The sequence below is a fragment of the Lygodium microphyllum genome, chromosome 4 (assembly GCF_053477565.2).
Source record: "Lygodium microphyllum isolate KBCC chromosome 4, Lygodium_microphyllum_v1.1.10, whole genome shotgun sequence".
Lineage (NCBI taxonomy): Eukaryota > Viridiplantae > Streptophyta > Polypodiopsida > Schizaeales > Lygodiaceae > Lygodium > Lygodium microphyllum.
The window spans coordinates 141,985,084-142,000,149 of NC_141138.1; the positions used below are offsets into that span (position 1 = coordinate 141,985,084).

The 15,066-nt window shown below is 41.1% G+C and overlaps 1 protein-coding gene across 1 annotated transcript; it reads left to right on the plus strand.

Moving 5' to 3' along the window:
• Positions 1-1,021: 1,021 nt before the first annotated feature.
• On the plus strand, positions 1,022-3,200 carry LOC148037697 (uncharacterized). The gene is made up of 2 exons (XM_087677346.1): positions 1,022-1,097; positions 1,328-3,200. The coding sequence occupies exon 2, from the start codon at positions 1,758-1,760 to the stop codon at positions 2,958-2,960; it is 1,203 nt and encodes a 400-aa protein (XP_087533472.1). The 5' UTR covers positions 1,022-1,097; positions 1,328-1,757; the 3' UTR covers positions 2,961-3,200.
• The last annotated feature ends 11,866 nt before the right edge of the window (positions 3,201-15,066 follow it).

Consider the following 15,066-nt stretch of genomic DNA (forward strand, 5'->3'; position numbering starts at 1 on the left):
GAAAGTCATAACCGCAAGGCAACACCCCATCGATATTTAGTAGGGTTGGAGATGAAAACTAATAAAGCTTGTGTAAGTGGGGGGAGGGTAAGGCTAATGTAGATAGGAGAGAAACTTTCTAATTGTGGTGATTAGGGAGTGAGAGACTATAGTTTTTGCATGGTTGGGGTGCCTTTCAACGCCTAGCACGTAAACCCACAAAACTGCATGGTCCCGGGGGGGGGGGGGGGGATGCCTAGAAAGCCTCATAAGTTAGCACTCACGTGCACCTTTGGAACTCCTAAGAGATCAGCCCGTCCTAATTCCTTCCATTATTCCAACCAACAAGTCTCAAATTCTGTCCTTTTTCAATAAAAGAAGAGACTCTAAATCTAAATGTATCCAGATTCCAGATTCTCAAGACTCAAGCCTCGAGTTCTTTTTTCTTTTTAAATCTCAAAATATTATAAATTACAGAGATTACACTGCTTTTATTATAAATTATACTCCCTGCTTCAATTTCAATTTCCAATATTAAAAAAAATATAAGCATAAACCCCATCTCCCCCCCCCCCCCCCCCCCCCCCCGCCCCGCCTTTTCTTTTTTCTAAATTCTACGTACAATTTTTTCAAGCTCATAAAAACAAAGGACATTGTATGTAAAAATTTAGAGAAAATGAAAGGATTGTATGTTTGTAGAATTTACATGGCTGCTTTTTGTTTTTCCTGCCAACTTTTTCTCGCAAACTTTTCCTGATTTGTTTGAGTTTATTATTAACATTTTTGTATGATCTAGCTGTCCCCTTCTGGCCCTGCTATAATATGACTCCATGAGGACTTTTCCTCATCATTGAAATTTGACACTGAATGTATAGCCCTCCCCCCCCCTGGCTTATTATATCCAATCAAGAGGCTTTCTGTATCACTGCCCCTCTCTCTCTCTCTCTCTCATATGGAAAAGTCCTCAGCCTTGACGTCAATCCTGCCCCTAAATTATCCTCCAGATATGCATTACATCATCCTTCTTGGCATCACCCCCTTAATGCTGTGATGCTATGTCACTCAATGTGTACCTGGTTCAGTCCTCTGCCTGCTTTTCCTTCAATGCTTGAATTAAGGTACCTGCTGCTCCTTTTCCATCTGTCTACTTTTTCTTTAATTTTGAGTTCCACATCACCATAAAAGTAGAACTCTAGGCAATGGACATGTATGTATCTCTGTCAATTCAATTGCAGCCCTGATCATTCCTGAATCTCATTCCTTAGGCTTCATGACTACATCTTTTTCTTTTGCAGTTTTCTCTTAAAGTTGTCTGTTCACAAGTCTTGCAAATCTTGCATTGTGACAGAAAAGCAAGGTAGGAGTGCAGAAGAATTAGCTGGTTAGAAGAGGCTGCATTGTTCCATTTGCATAGGAGAAAGCTGGTTATGGCCATGGAGAAGGAGCTGCATTGTTCCATTTTCGAAGGAGACAGCTGATTACGGGCATGGGGAAGAAGCTGCATTGTTCCATTTCCACAAGCGAGAGCTTTGTTTGAACTGTAGATGAAGAAGAAGAAGAAGAAGAATAGGAGGAATTAGAGGAGAAGTAAAATGCAAACACAATATTCTCAATGCCAATACTGCTTCTGTAAACAAATGATCTTCATGTGTAGTTAAAGAAAAAGGAGGGTTGACAGGCACAAATTAGACTTGAGAAGTAGCTTGAGCCATCAGCAGTGTTGCATTCTTCTAAATTAAGAAGAAGAACCACGCTGAAGGAGCTGCCACAGCAACATTATGGAAGCTGCAGGTGATGATGAGGGTCAAATTAGGGAGTACTTTGCAGCTGACGAGGACATTACTGGTCTAATTCATACTAATAAAGATGATCGGAGTATAGTAATGGCAACTACACAATATGATATAACTGAGAATACTCATGAGATTGCTGGTCGATTTGATGAGGATCGAGGCAACACTAGTAGGGGGATCAGTACTGCTGACAACAATACTAACTACTATGGGGTCAGGAGAAGGAGCTGGGGCAAATGGGTGTCCGAGATCCGGGAACCTAAGAAGAAGTCCAGGATTTGGTTGGGTTCATATGCCACCCCTGAGATGGCAGCCAGGGCCTATGATGTGGCTGCCTTCTGCCTGAAAGGTAAATCTGCCATCCTCAACTTCCCTCACCTTGTCCACCTCCTCCCTCGCCCTTCATCCTCCGCCCCTCGCGATATCCAGGTGGCAGCCCAGCAAGCAGCTGCTCTCTTGGCCAGTTCCCCATTTCTATCTTCAGCTGCACCCTCATTGCAGCCTGGAGCTGATGATCATGATCACCTTTCACAGTATGATCATAACTATCAGGATGTCTGTGAGCACCATCCCTCAACAAGTTTACCTGATGCATCCAGCTATGATACTGCCTCCAATATATCATCTGGTCCTACCCGGCTCCAATCTAAGCAGCATCATTCAGATCATAATTTCCAGGTGCCCAGACCTCAACATGTCCATGATCACAATAATGTACCCCGCCATGATGATTGCTTAGAATTATATGATCATGAACAGCTCCATCATCATGACATTCATCACAGTGCCTCTCACTCATCTGACAGTAACAGACACTCTGATTTCCAAAATACAACCACATTACTGGCCCCGCCAACCACGGCCGCAGCCAGTACTTCGCCAGTGCCACTGACTGATCAGCTCAATGCTTTTAATGCTAATGCTTCCTCCATTAGCTCTCATGCCAAGCAGGAAGAGAAGTATGATCTCCATCTCATGCTTAATGATCCAGACAGCATGCCTTATAACCATGATCTAATGGCTGAGGCCATGCTCCTTGAATATGCGCCACCTGATCACTCATTCATAACCAACCGTGATGAATATAATATTGCAGCTTCTGATCATGATTGCACTGAGCATGGTGACGAAACCGAGTGCCTGGAAAATCACGAAGTTGATGAAACCTTCTTGTGGAGCTACCCATGATGAGTACAGAATCAATACTCAACAAGAAGATCAACCCAGCGCATGCAGAATCCTGCATTCATGCACAGGATGGCCGAGATACTTCCACTGCTGGTGGAGTGAAGTTCTCTCTTAGCCACTGTCATAATTCATGCTGCCACATGAGTCCTGCATCATATTGTAAAATGCAGCTACGGTTCTCATGATATGGAATTGATGGAGGTTAATGCTCTTGTGTAATACCAGTTATAATTGTTTTGTACTGCTTTGTTTAAGATAGATTGCGTAGCATTAATGGGATCTTGTTGGAAAACAGATTATTTGAAAGAGATCACTGGTGTCTTGAGATTAGACATTAAGTGAGTTAATAAAATGTGGGTCTAGTTGGTCTACTTCTAGTGGGTATGTATTTTCCGGCAGAGAATTGTAGTTTGGGCATACATGAAGCTAGCTGCAGTTGAAAGGCTGTAAAGGATCAGCCAGCAGAATGTTACATTGGAGCTGATTACTTGCCCGATTGACATTAATATGAACACTAGAAGTACAGTAGCGGATCACTACTTCAATTAGTTAGCATGATGATCGGTAGAACAGTAGCTTGTTAATTGTCCAATAAATTAGCATTACGATAACCAGAAGAGTAGTGGCGTACTACAAATTAGTTAGCATAATGATCACTAGAAAACCAGCTGATTACTTCTTTCAATTAATTAGCAGTATGATCACTAGAACAGCTGCCAGACGGCGGCCATGGCCGGGGGCTGCGTGCATATGGCTGCGTGGCTTCCAATATAAAGAATAGCTGAAGAGCGAAAAGGAGAGAGAGAGAGAGAGAGGATCTGAATTATCCAGGTATAGTTGTCTAGGGTAAAAGAGTCAATAGGGTGTCATTTATTAATATTCTCCCTTTTCTTTTTCCAAGTGAGTACACAAAATTGTCCGTTTTATGACCTTAATCATTCGAAGCCTTATTAATCGTCTCAAAAATCTGACGACAATATACTAAAAAAAAAAAAAGATTTGGCCGGCTGCGCCAAGCGCGCGGCGCGAGGGTTTTGTACTGCCACGTGGCGTTCAAATTTTGAAAAAGAAAAAAGAAATGTCATGCGAGTCTACTCAGTCTAGTAGAGGTGGAGAAAACGTGGGAAAATCGTGGATTTACCGGTGCTGACGTGGCGCACCACCGACTCGTGCAAGGCGCAAGGCTGCGCCCTCTGCGGAGGTGGACACGTGGCGCACAGACGCTCCCTCTCTCACGCAGCGCTCTTGCCTCCGCGCCAGCCTTATGGCGGAGGCGGAGGCGGGACACGTGTCGCACATATGCTCGCTCTCACAGAGCGCTCTAACCTCCGCGCCAGCCTTATGGCGGAGGCGGACGCTCGCTCCGGCACAGCGCTTCTAGCCTCCGCGCCAGCCTCTCTCGCGGAGGCAGAGGCGGGGACACGTGTCCCACCTCTCCCTCGCCTCTAGCCTCCGCCCCCCTCTCTCTCCCTCTCTCTCTCTCTCGGCTGCCGTACTACGTACCACCTAAGTAGCACTCACTCTCAATACACACATACATGTCACATACAATAATATGAATTTGTTTATTTCTATTTATGTATTTATTTAATTATTTAGTTATAACTTATGGCATGCGTGCGTGTCTGTGAGCCCTGGCCCCTCACGCAACTACGTGGACATCTTTTGCACCCCGGAACGTTGCATGATCAACCCCCCCTTTCCCAATCCAGACCCCCCCATTGCAGCTCACTTGACTTTCCTCTTCGTGCAAAGTTACTCTCATTCATTTCCATAAATAATAAGCCACTTGGGCCTTATGTCCTCTCACCTTAAAAACAAATCCTCCTTCTCCTCCCTTAGGGCATGTCTTGTCTTGTCTCCATTTGTTAGTAGTATTGACGTGGTTTGCTCACATCCCATCAACTCATTGTCAAAAGGTCATGACGATGCCATGATGCACCACACTTGCTAGTACCCCCTAGGGGCCTTGATCCAACCTAGGGAAGCTTCACACCCTAGTCTTCTAACCAATACAACCAATGGTTGTGAACCTCCCTTTTTGCATGACAAGGATCTTTGTACATATGCCCAACCTGTCACAATTACTTGTTTATTTGATCAACAACCCATGACTCTATTACTTGACACCCACCTTTTCAGTCTTCCCCATCACTCTGGTACTAGGCCTACAATGCACTGATGTAAACATAGATTCACAATAGTATTGTGTGACAAAATATTGAATCCTTGTAATGAATTGTACATACGAGTCAATCCAAGGGAGATTTACATTCTTCTTCAATGCAAATCTTCCATTCTAATTAGGAGGTGTACTATACCACAAGGCTGTTCCCCACCTCAAATCATAACCTTATCATCCATTTCTTTACAATTGGTGTCAAGTCATAACCATTTTACCTTTGATGTATTCTGTAATGCTCTTCCATTTTTACTATTTAGTACAGGGTGGTCCCCAACTCAACCATAGAATATACTTTTTTGCTAGAAATTTTTTTCTCATAGTGATATAATAAACTCTATATAAGGTTAAGCACACACGATGTGGGGACCTATTGTGAAGGTTGATTTTTGAATATATGCAAGCTAAGCCAATAGATTGACATTTTATTTCATGCAAAGGAAGTGTGGAAAGTTGCATGATGTATAGATAACACATTGTTAATTGCATAACTAAAAACAACATATTGATCAACCTCAAAGGCTACAAAGCACTGACTAGTAGCCTCACAAATTGCGCCTAAAGAGAATCGTGTCGCCTAGATAAGTATAAATTACTTGGTCACATTCCCTCTACTAAAGTTGATTCATGGATTGGTATCACCAGCAGGTGATATTCCTAATCTTTTATGAGGTACCTTGTAGACATTGAATAGACATTGTACATTTTCTAAGTTTTCTCGCCTTGAATAGACATATTTTTTTGCCTAAAACTTCTTCCAGCTCATCCAATTATACTTGATAGAGCTCACTCATCATGTGATTCACCCAATGTTTCATCAATAAACTCACATCCACATCAAAGCATCACATATATTCTATAAGCCACCACATTAGTTCTCAAAATTTTTTAAATGTGGCCGTACTAATTTTTGAAACATGAAATGTTGGACTTATTGGCTTTCCATTCCCTTTTCTCTCTTGAGGAAGACTAGAAGACACTCTTATGCTAGCACATGGCAATAAAGTATAAGGACCGAATTATATAAGTTTCGGGAACCATCTGCACACACAATTAGAAAGAGACATTCTTCACCCACCCACTCAATATTGCTAGATCAACCTTTGAGATTGGAGAACTAACTACTTACCTACTTCATTGGACCAATTCAGGAGGAGCCTATTCACATCTTGAAACATATATTCCTAGTTTGAATTATACAAGTTTGGGGAACCATCTGTGCACACAAGAAAGAGGCATTCTTCACCCACCCACTCAATATTGCTAGATCAACCTTTGAGATTGGAGAACTAACCCCTTACCTACCTCATTGGACCAATTTAGGAGGATCCTATTCACAACTTGAAACATATATTCCTAGTCGATGTCAAGCTATTGTGTTTGATAGACATCAATAAGGTTTTATAGCTTTAAAATGTGAATTAATTTAAAACACACACACACACACACACACACGCACGCACGCACGCACGCACGCACACGCACGCACGCACACACACATGCACGTGCGCGCGCGCACACACACGCACGCACGCACGCACACGCACACGCACACGCACACGCACACGCACACGCACACGCACACGCACACGCACACGCACACGCACACGCACACGCACACGCACACGCACACGCACACGCACACGCACACGCACACGCACACGCACACGCACACGCACACGCACACGCACACGCACACGCACACGCACACGCACACACACACACACACACACACACACACACATTTCATGTGTTAATTGTTATTGCTCATTCCTAAGATGTTTGGAGAAGCCAATGCCAACCATTTAAGGAAATGTTTGAATAAGGAAGTCGAATGCTTTAAGACCCTCTATCACCACTAGGCCTATTAAAAGAGTCATTGATTTTGAATTTCCCATGAATAAAAAGCACCCTTACTCTAGCTAGCTTTGAATGTTTTCTTAAATGTTACCATTATGTACGTTAAACAAGGAGTGAACAAGTTTCTTCTATTGAACCCACATGACATGCTTACACATCTTTGATTGAGTGTCCACCCCCCACCCCCCGCGCATGTAACCCCTGGCCCCAGCTCCAAGAGATGCAAGTAGCGTTCTTGCAAGTGCTACTAGTCCTATTCCACATACACAAGAGTTTTTGAGTGGTAAAAATGCACAATTGCATGCTTTGGTGTCAACTATCACTTGACTCCACATAGTGTTTATGTACTACATTGAAGAAAACATGAGTTACTCTTGCTTCTTTGTATGTCTCTTGTGCAATGAAGCATGTATTACTTACCATAGAAAAAAATGAGAAGGCATACATGAAATAGGGCCTTTTTCTAGATGCATAAGCGATGAATATAAAAAAACTTTGAAGAGCAATTGGAATATATATATGGGGATGATTTCTAATAGCTCCTTTGCGTTGACCTTACTCGAATGATTATTTAAATATTCAAAACTTTGCTATTACAACATTTGATTGCTTAGAGAATGTTATTTGCTTTGCTTGAGAATGCATAACATGGTGCTTGGTTGCTAAAGGAAATCTAATTTACTCTGATTTATTTCACTTGTAAAGGCATGGCGGCATGGTGCTTGATTTGACTACACTTGTACCACTTTGAAATATTTTTGTAAACAATTTATTTGGAAATATGCATTCTACCTCATTTTTAGTATGGATCTCTAAATGCCATATGCAATTTAAACCTTGTTCATAGCATTTGGTCTATGGTCTTTTACAAAGATGATCTCTAAAGAAAATAATCACCATTCGACCTTTATTGAGATGATGTTAGATACCACATATGGGTGTACTCATTGAAATTAAACCCATATGTTTATTGATGGATAATTGGACTTGGTAGAAATTCTAAGCGGTAACAAACTTATCACATTTTGCTCCAATTTTTGTTGCAATTACATGTCACATGAGTTTAATAAAATCTTATGTGAAAGGGGCATACTATGCTATACATATGCTAGCAAAATGGTCTTCTTGAGCATGAAGCTCAAGCTCTCTTAGAAGGGCTTGGAAATGTGCTTTGTATAGTTAAGGAAAACATATTCCTATGAATTTTTGGATATAATTTTTAATGTATGGAAACTATGCTTTGATAGAAGAAATTTGTGAGTTGAAATGTTCATGGATCCCTTGTGAATCACATGTGAGTGTTTGGTTAAGATAAAGTAAACAAACTCATCTTTTTGGGATATAGTATTGAAACTTTAGGCCATTGCTTATATCATCCTTTGACTAAAATTGCTTCAAGTCATGATGTAATTTTTGTTGAAAAATCAACTCATCATCCATCGATTGAACTTGCAACTTAGTACTTAACCAAAAGATTTGTTTAATCTACATATATCTTTGTTATAAAGCAGTGCACCAAACAATGACCATATAGACCAGTCTCAAGAGGTCTGAAGGGAAAATGCATCAAATCTTGGTTCAAATTTGTAAGGAAAAACACACATTGATCATATATGTATTGTTATATACGTAGAAAAATGTTGTCAGGGAGGTCCAACCAATAATGCCAAAAAGGGTTGCAAAAGTTAGTTTGTGGCATAGAAAACAATTTTTTTTTCTTTGTAAAGAGAGATCATTTACTCATCATGTGTTAACCACCATACTACACATCCCACACAAATCTCAAGGGCAGAAGACGGTGAAAAATCCAAAGGTAGTTAGGGGCACAATAAGTGTCGCAATACGTGTGCCCTTAGTTTTTCTAGGTGCTTGTAAATTTTAAAATAATATTTTGATATAACTAGGAGAGGTGAGCTAAATCCTATGCAATTTGTAAAAATAATTTTAATTGGAACAAGCTCCACAATGGTCAAAAGGTTGTGGCATGGCATATTCATTAATCATAAGCTATTAATAAATTATCCACTAAATTGACTTGCAAATCAATATAATCTTCATCGATTAGGGCTCATCACTCATAATCCTTAAAAGAGATTTGATTATGCCACCAATCACTCTCAAGTTTTACAACTTGGGATACCCCAAGGGCCATGGGACCAAGCTTTTGTTGCTAGGGTGCTAGCACAATCACTCTAGACACTTGCCAATGAGTATTACAAAGAAAGCACTAACATCCTAGAGGTCTAATATGCATTCTTGTAATCATCGAAGAGGATCAAACATAAATCACATTTATGTATAGAGAAATGCCCTCTTAACCCATTGAGAGCTCCTTCAAGGCCTTGCATAGTGAGTTGTCACCTTGAGTTCTATAGATACACATGTTGGGATTACCACATTGAGGCCCAAGAAGTGCATGATGGTTTAAAAGATTGGGGACTCTAGAATCAACACATAAACATATAATAATGACAAGAGAGGCTACTAGGAGTCATTTGGAACATGCTTTCCTTAAGAGAGAGATCCTTTTCCACAAGGCATGACATCTTAAGGATGCCAGTTGAGCAAAGTGTGTAAGAGTATAGCCAATGGAGTTCTAGCACCTTACTTACGACTTACATATACTAATCGACCTTGAGTGTTAGGCTAGGTGTCACATGGCTTGAAGAATAAAGTTCAAAAATTCAAATGAATTGACATGAACTCATAGTCTCAAAGCCACCACTGCAAATGAGACCCTCTTGATTGACATTGGGCTCCAACAAACTAGCTATCTTCCAAGAATTGCAACTTCATCTTGGTTTGAGCCCAAGCATGAAATGAAGTCCAAAACAGCCTTACATAAAAGGTTGGAGTAGGTAAGCCCTTAGAGAGCAGTTGCTCTTGATGCTTACCCGACTATGCACTTTTTCTACTATCATCCTGGATACTACTATGTGGTCTGATGTACTATAGAGTCATGTTTGCCATTATGGTTATGGGATGATTTCATGGTTGAATACCATATGCTCTTTTGACAGATGACTTGGCCTTTACACTATTGTGGTCGGTTGGTTATGTCATGCACTTAGCTACGAGTCTTTTTCATGTGGGAGCTTCTGCATCCCTAATTGATGCTTCTGTGGTTCCCTCTCCAGTGAGGATGGAAGAGTACTTGCAGTAGCATGTTTCTACCACTTGTGCTTCTACTAATAGTTGTCTTGATGAGCAGGTTCCCTATGTTGGGACAGGCCTTGACTCCTTTAGCTCCATGGATGCTATGGATAGCCCTAGTCATGATGACTTGGATTCATTGTCGTCTTCTACGGATTCTTCTTCTACAGATGTATGCTTCCATTGTGGGAAGCTTGGGCATGTTAAAAGAAAATGTTTTAGATGGATTACAGAGCAGTAGAGACAGAGACGGACTAGACATGAGCAGAGAGTCAAAGATACAGGAGATGGAGCATGTGTTACCATTGTTACCAGTGGTGAGGTACATGTTGTTACCTATGATGATACAGTTGAGCATGTACTCCTATCATCTAGTTTCCCTACAACTTTCTTGCTTAGTGATACGGCCTACCCCTCAGATTGGCTATTGGATTCTATGGCATCTTGTCATGTTACTCCACATAAAGCATGGTTCTCTACTTACAGGGAGTTTGATGGATGCATTCCTTTGGGCCTTGAGCAGACTTACGCTATTCTTGGTATAGGGGACATACACCTAGATTTGCCTAATGGGACTTCTCTTATACTTAGGGATGTTTTACATGTTCCCATGCTCAATAAGAGCTTGATTTCTGTCAGCAGTTGCATTATGCAGGTTACTCTGTTTCTCTTTAGGATAGGTCATGGAAGATCTATCGTGGTTGCTTGGTTTTGGCCAAAGGTTCTAGAGTTGGTTCTCATTACTGAGAGCATGTCTCTCATGTGGGAGATTCTATGGCTGCTGTTATCCGAATACCACATGCATTGTTATGGCATTATCGCCTAGGCCATAGGCACCACAGAGAGATGGAGATTTTGTCTCGTTTAGACTCATTGCTGCCTCCTATGTCACTTACAGATCTTGATGCTTGCCTTGATTGTACTCTTGGTCCTTGTAGAGCCCCCTTGGCTTATGGCGATTGTACGAGGCATGCTCCTCTAGATCTTGTCCATTGTGCAGTATATGGACCTATGCCTTCCTAGTCACTTGGTGGAGCGTCATACTTTGTGATCTTTGTTGATCATGCTACCCACCGTGTTTGGGCTTTTCCCTTAGTGCAGAGTGAGGATGCTGCACTTATGCTTGACAGGTTTATGGATTTTGTTGGCAGTAGACCTAGGTGCTTGCAGATGGATTATGAGAGCCATGCTCTCTCTCCCAGCTTTCAGACCTCTTGTCAGTAGTATGGCATTGATTTCTTGTGCCCATGGTATTATGGGATTGCTCATGGCACGTGCCTAACCTTACATGCAAAGGTTGCTTATATGCTTACCACAGCTAGGTTGTCTTATGGCTTTTGGATTGAGGCCCTTATGACGGTAGTCTATTTGGTTAACATGACGTCATGCTTGACCTTGGATCGTATTACACCCCATGAGGCATGGAGTGGCATGCAGCCCTCCTATGATTACTTGAGGATGTTTGGTTGCCAGTCATTTGTACATATGCCACATGAGCCTATGTCACGTAGATGTATCCTCCTTGGTTATGGAGATGGTGACTTTAAGGCCTACAGATTATGGGATTTGGATGCCTAGCAGGTCATACGCAATCGTCATGCTATCTTCTATGAGACACAGACACCTCTCAGGCCTCTTGATGAACAGTCAGTATGCTTTATGGCTAATTTTATAGCAGTTATAATGCCATTACAACAAGCTGTTTATGTTGAAAATGAGGCACTTATTAGCCCAGATGACATAGCTATGCATAGCAATCAGGGTTAGGATGTTGGTGATCAGTTGCTAGAACCCTTGCAGACTCATGAGAGCCATTTTCTTGTAGTTTTGCAGGCTGGACAGCCAGCCATATGTCAGTCTTCCGCTTTATTGAGGCACATGTAGTCTTGAGACCCCATTGGATGAGTGTTCGAGATGTTGGCTCTCTTTTAGTGATTGACCATGGAGAGTTTGATTTCTCTCTACTGTCTTGTATGCGCCACGGTGATGCTATGCATGACTCTAATGCTTTACAGCTGTGCACTGATGAGTTGTGCTTGCTTCATGCGAAGCATTCTTGGATTGCTTCGTTGTATGGAGCTGCAGGATCGCTTATCTCTTGGATGTCATGGACTCGGGGATGCTTGACTCTTCTTTTGCATAGGTTCCCGACACTTCTTGCACAGCCCGCTTTCCAATTGGGCGTTGGGGATGAGACGCCACAATTCCTCACCTTAACTTTTTTTTTTTCTTTGTTTTCACTCCCTAGCCACATTGGCCTTTTAGTGGGAGGTTGTTGGGGTAAAAGGCCTTTGGGCCTGCCCGTGTAAACTGTGACCGCCCATTCTTTATTCATATATAATATGATGGTGCAATAAGGCTGTCAATTCAGTTCGATAACACCTACATTGTGTGTGTTGGACCTAATAATTTCTTTGAAAGTTTTTAGACAACAACTAGATTCATGATTATCAACGAACACATCTTTCTCTCACACATGGCTTCTCCTCATAATGGGGGCCTTACAACTTCGAGCACCATGGCTCATTGGTGCTACCTTACGAGGGTGGAGCATTGAGCATATCAAACACTTTATTGGGTCTATCTCTTTAGTTATTGCTATTTTGTATATGAGTATACACATGATTTTAATTAAGAAAAGTGGAATGTTAGAGGCTAATTTCAGAGTGATTGTAATGACCATAAGTTTATCCAAACTTGATTGTTATTGTTAGGGCATTTTCCTTTGCATGGGATCAATGCAACCTTAGGTTGACATGCGACCACCGTATCTTTGAGTTACATGGATTTTTGGGGCTTCTTCATGTTACAATTTATACTTGGGGTAAATGTTAGCTTAGAAAAAACTTTGTGATTGATGGAAGCACCAATGTTGTTCATATGTCTTTTTGGAGCTATAAGAATATGAACTTTGAATCACGATCTTCATGACCATGCATGAATAGCCTCTGAAACTCATGTCTATTATTGCTTAGGGTGGAAAAGGGATACAATCATACTGAAGAATTTAGTTGAGTTATTTTTCGAAGTCATCCTTTAGTACTTATGTGGTGCATAAGTCTATGTACCATAGTTGGAGGTCAATTAGTGCAAATTCTTGCTCATCCTTCTTGACACATTCTTCAACGATCTACATTAGTGGATTGTGTTTAATAACAATCCATAATTTTTTGGGCATAAGAAAGAATTGTATTTGTATTTCCCAAGTGTGAAAAATTTTCCCTCCCTAAAATTTTTTAGCTATTTCTTCTCTCTACATATGTGAACAAGGTCTATTATTAACTATTTTGGTGTTAACGGCCAACTCACTTTGGTTGAATTCAAAGAGTAACTTTTATGAAGTAGCTCATTTTTAACTATTTTAAATTTAATGAAGAGCGAATCTTGATATTGCAAGGGTTTGAAATCAAACTACTTGGCCTAGCAATCAGTATGAAAATAATTATTGCCAATAAGGTTTTATGTCTTAGTAATAAGGCTTATTGACTTGATAAGCTAGATTAATTAGGACAATTTTGACCCAAAATTCAAGTGGATTGGAATATCCATTGATTGCACAAGTAGATTAGGGGAGGCTATGTGGTGGCTATCTTCACCTGCTACTTCTACATCTTCTTCTTTAGCACCGTCGATGGAGATGCACATGGTGAACTTAGCCATTGGTGCGAAATGTGTAAGGCAACAACTTCTTCTTCTTTCTCTCCTATTAATGAGTGATAGACAATGCTTCTTTGAGCTAAGCTTACCTTAATGGTAGCCTTGACTTCCAATAGTCACACTATTTTATGTAGTCTTGGAGGGTGAGGATGGCTATGAGATATCCGCAAGACAAATTTTTTAGCTCTAGCATGCAAGTGGTCTAAAATTTGGCTAAGGTTACAACATTTGAATATGGAAGCTAGACTAGAGTCTATATAAGAGATGTATTTGATGTTTTAGAGGAGGAGAGTATGAATGTAAGAGAGGAGAGTGTGAGTGGCTCTGATAGCACATGAAGGAGATAAAGCAATGATGGATGATGGTCTCCCAAGCCAACTTAGCGTGTGGATCCATCCAGGATAGACCATAATATGTTCTACACAAGGTGACAAGTTGAGCCACACATGACAAAGAAAAACATCAACAAAAGGAAATAGACTAGGCTATCACCAAAATAACCTAGTTGACCACTTACTAGGTTGTTGTGATGTCAAGTCTGACTTATAACCCGAGATATTTGATTGTCTAGATTCTAACCACTACTCACCCATCTAAAACTTGAGAGCTATATGATTGTATAGACTCCAACCCCTACTAACCCATCTAACACCTAAGTGGATGATCAATTGACTTTTGCTAGTTGATTTTTAGACATGCTAATGTCTTGAACATATCTAATGCCAATCTCACTCTCTCAAGCATCACATCATCATCCTCAACATAGAGGGCCATGTTGTTTGCACACTCTAAATCCAGTTGCTCTATCTTAGTGTACACTAGTGGCATGAGGTCCCACACAAGTCATGCACTTTGGAGTGAGCTAGAGTGAAGAAAATCAAATATTGCCTTTGCAAAGGGTGAGAAAAAGTAAATAACTAGGGGGAGATCCTATCAAATTGACCACTTTAGTGGAACTATGCACCTCTTCACCCCCTATGATCACTCTACTACTACTAATGGCCAATCTATATGGAAATTTCACTCTCTCAAGCATCACATCATCATCCTCAACATAGAGGGCCATGTTGTCTCCACACTTTGAATCCAATATCTCTATCTTAGTCTACACTAGAGGCATGAGGCCCCACAAGCCATTCACTTTGGAGAAAAGGAAATAAGACATCACCTTTGCAAAGAGTAAGAAGAGGTAAGAAGCTAAGGGGCATCCCTGTAAGATTGACCAATCTAGTTGGAACTCTGAACCTCTTCTTC

Excerpts from the sequence above, each read along its gene's own strand:
- LOC148037697 (XM_087677346.1), top strand. The coding sequence starts at position 1,758 with ATGGAAGCTGCAGGTGATGATGAGGGTCAAATTAGGGAGTACTTTGCA.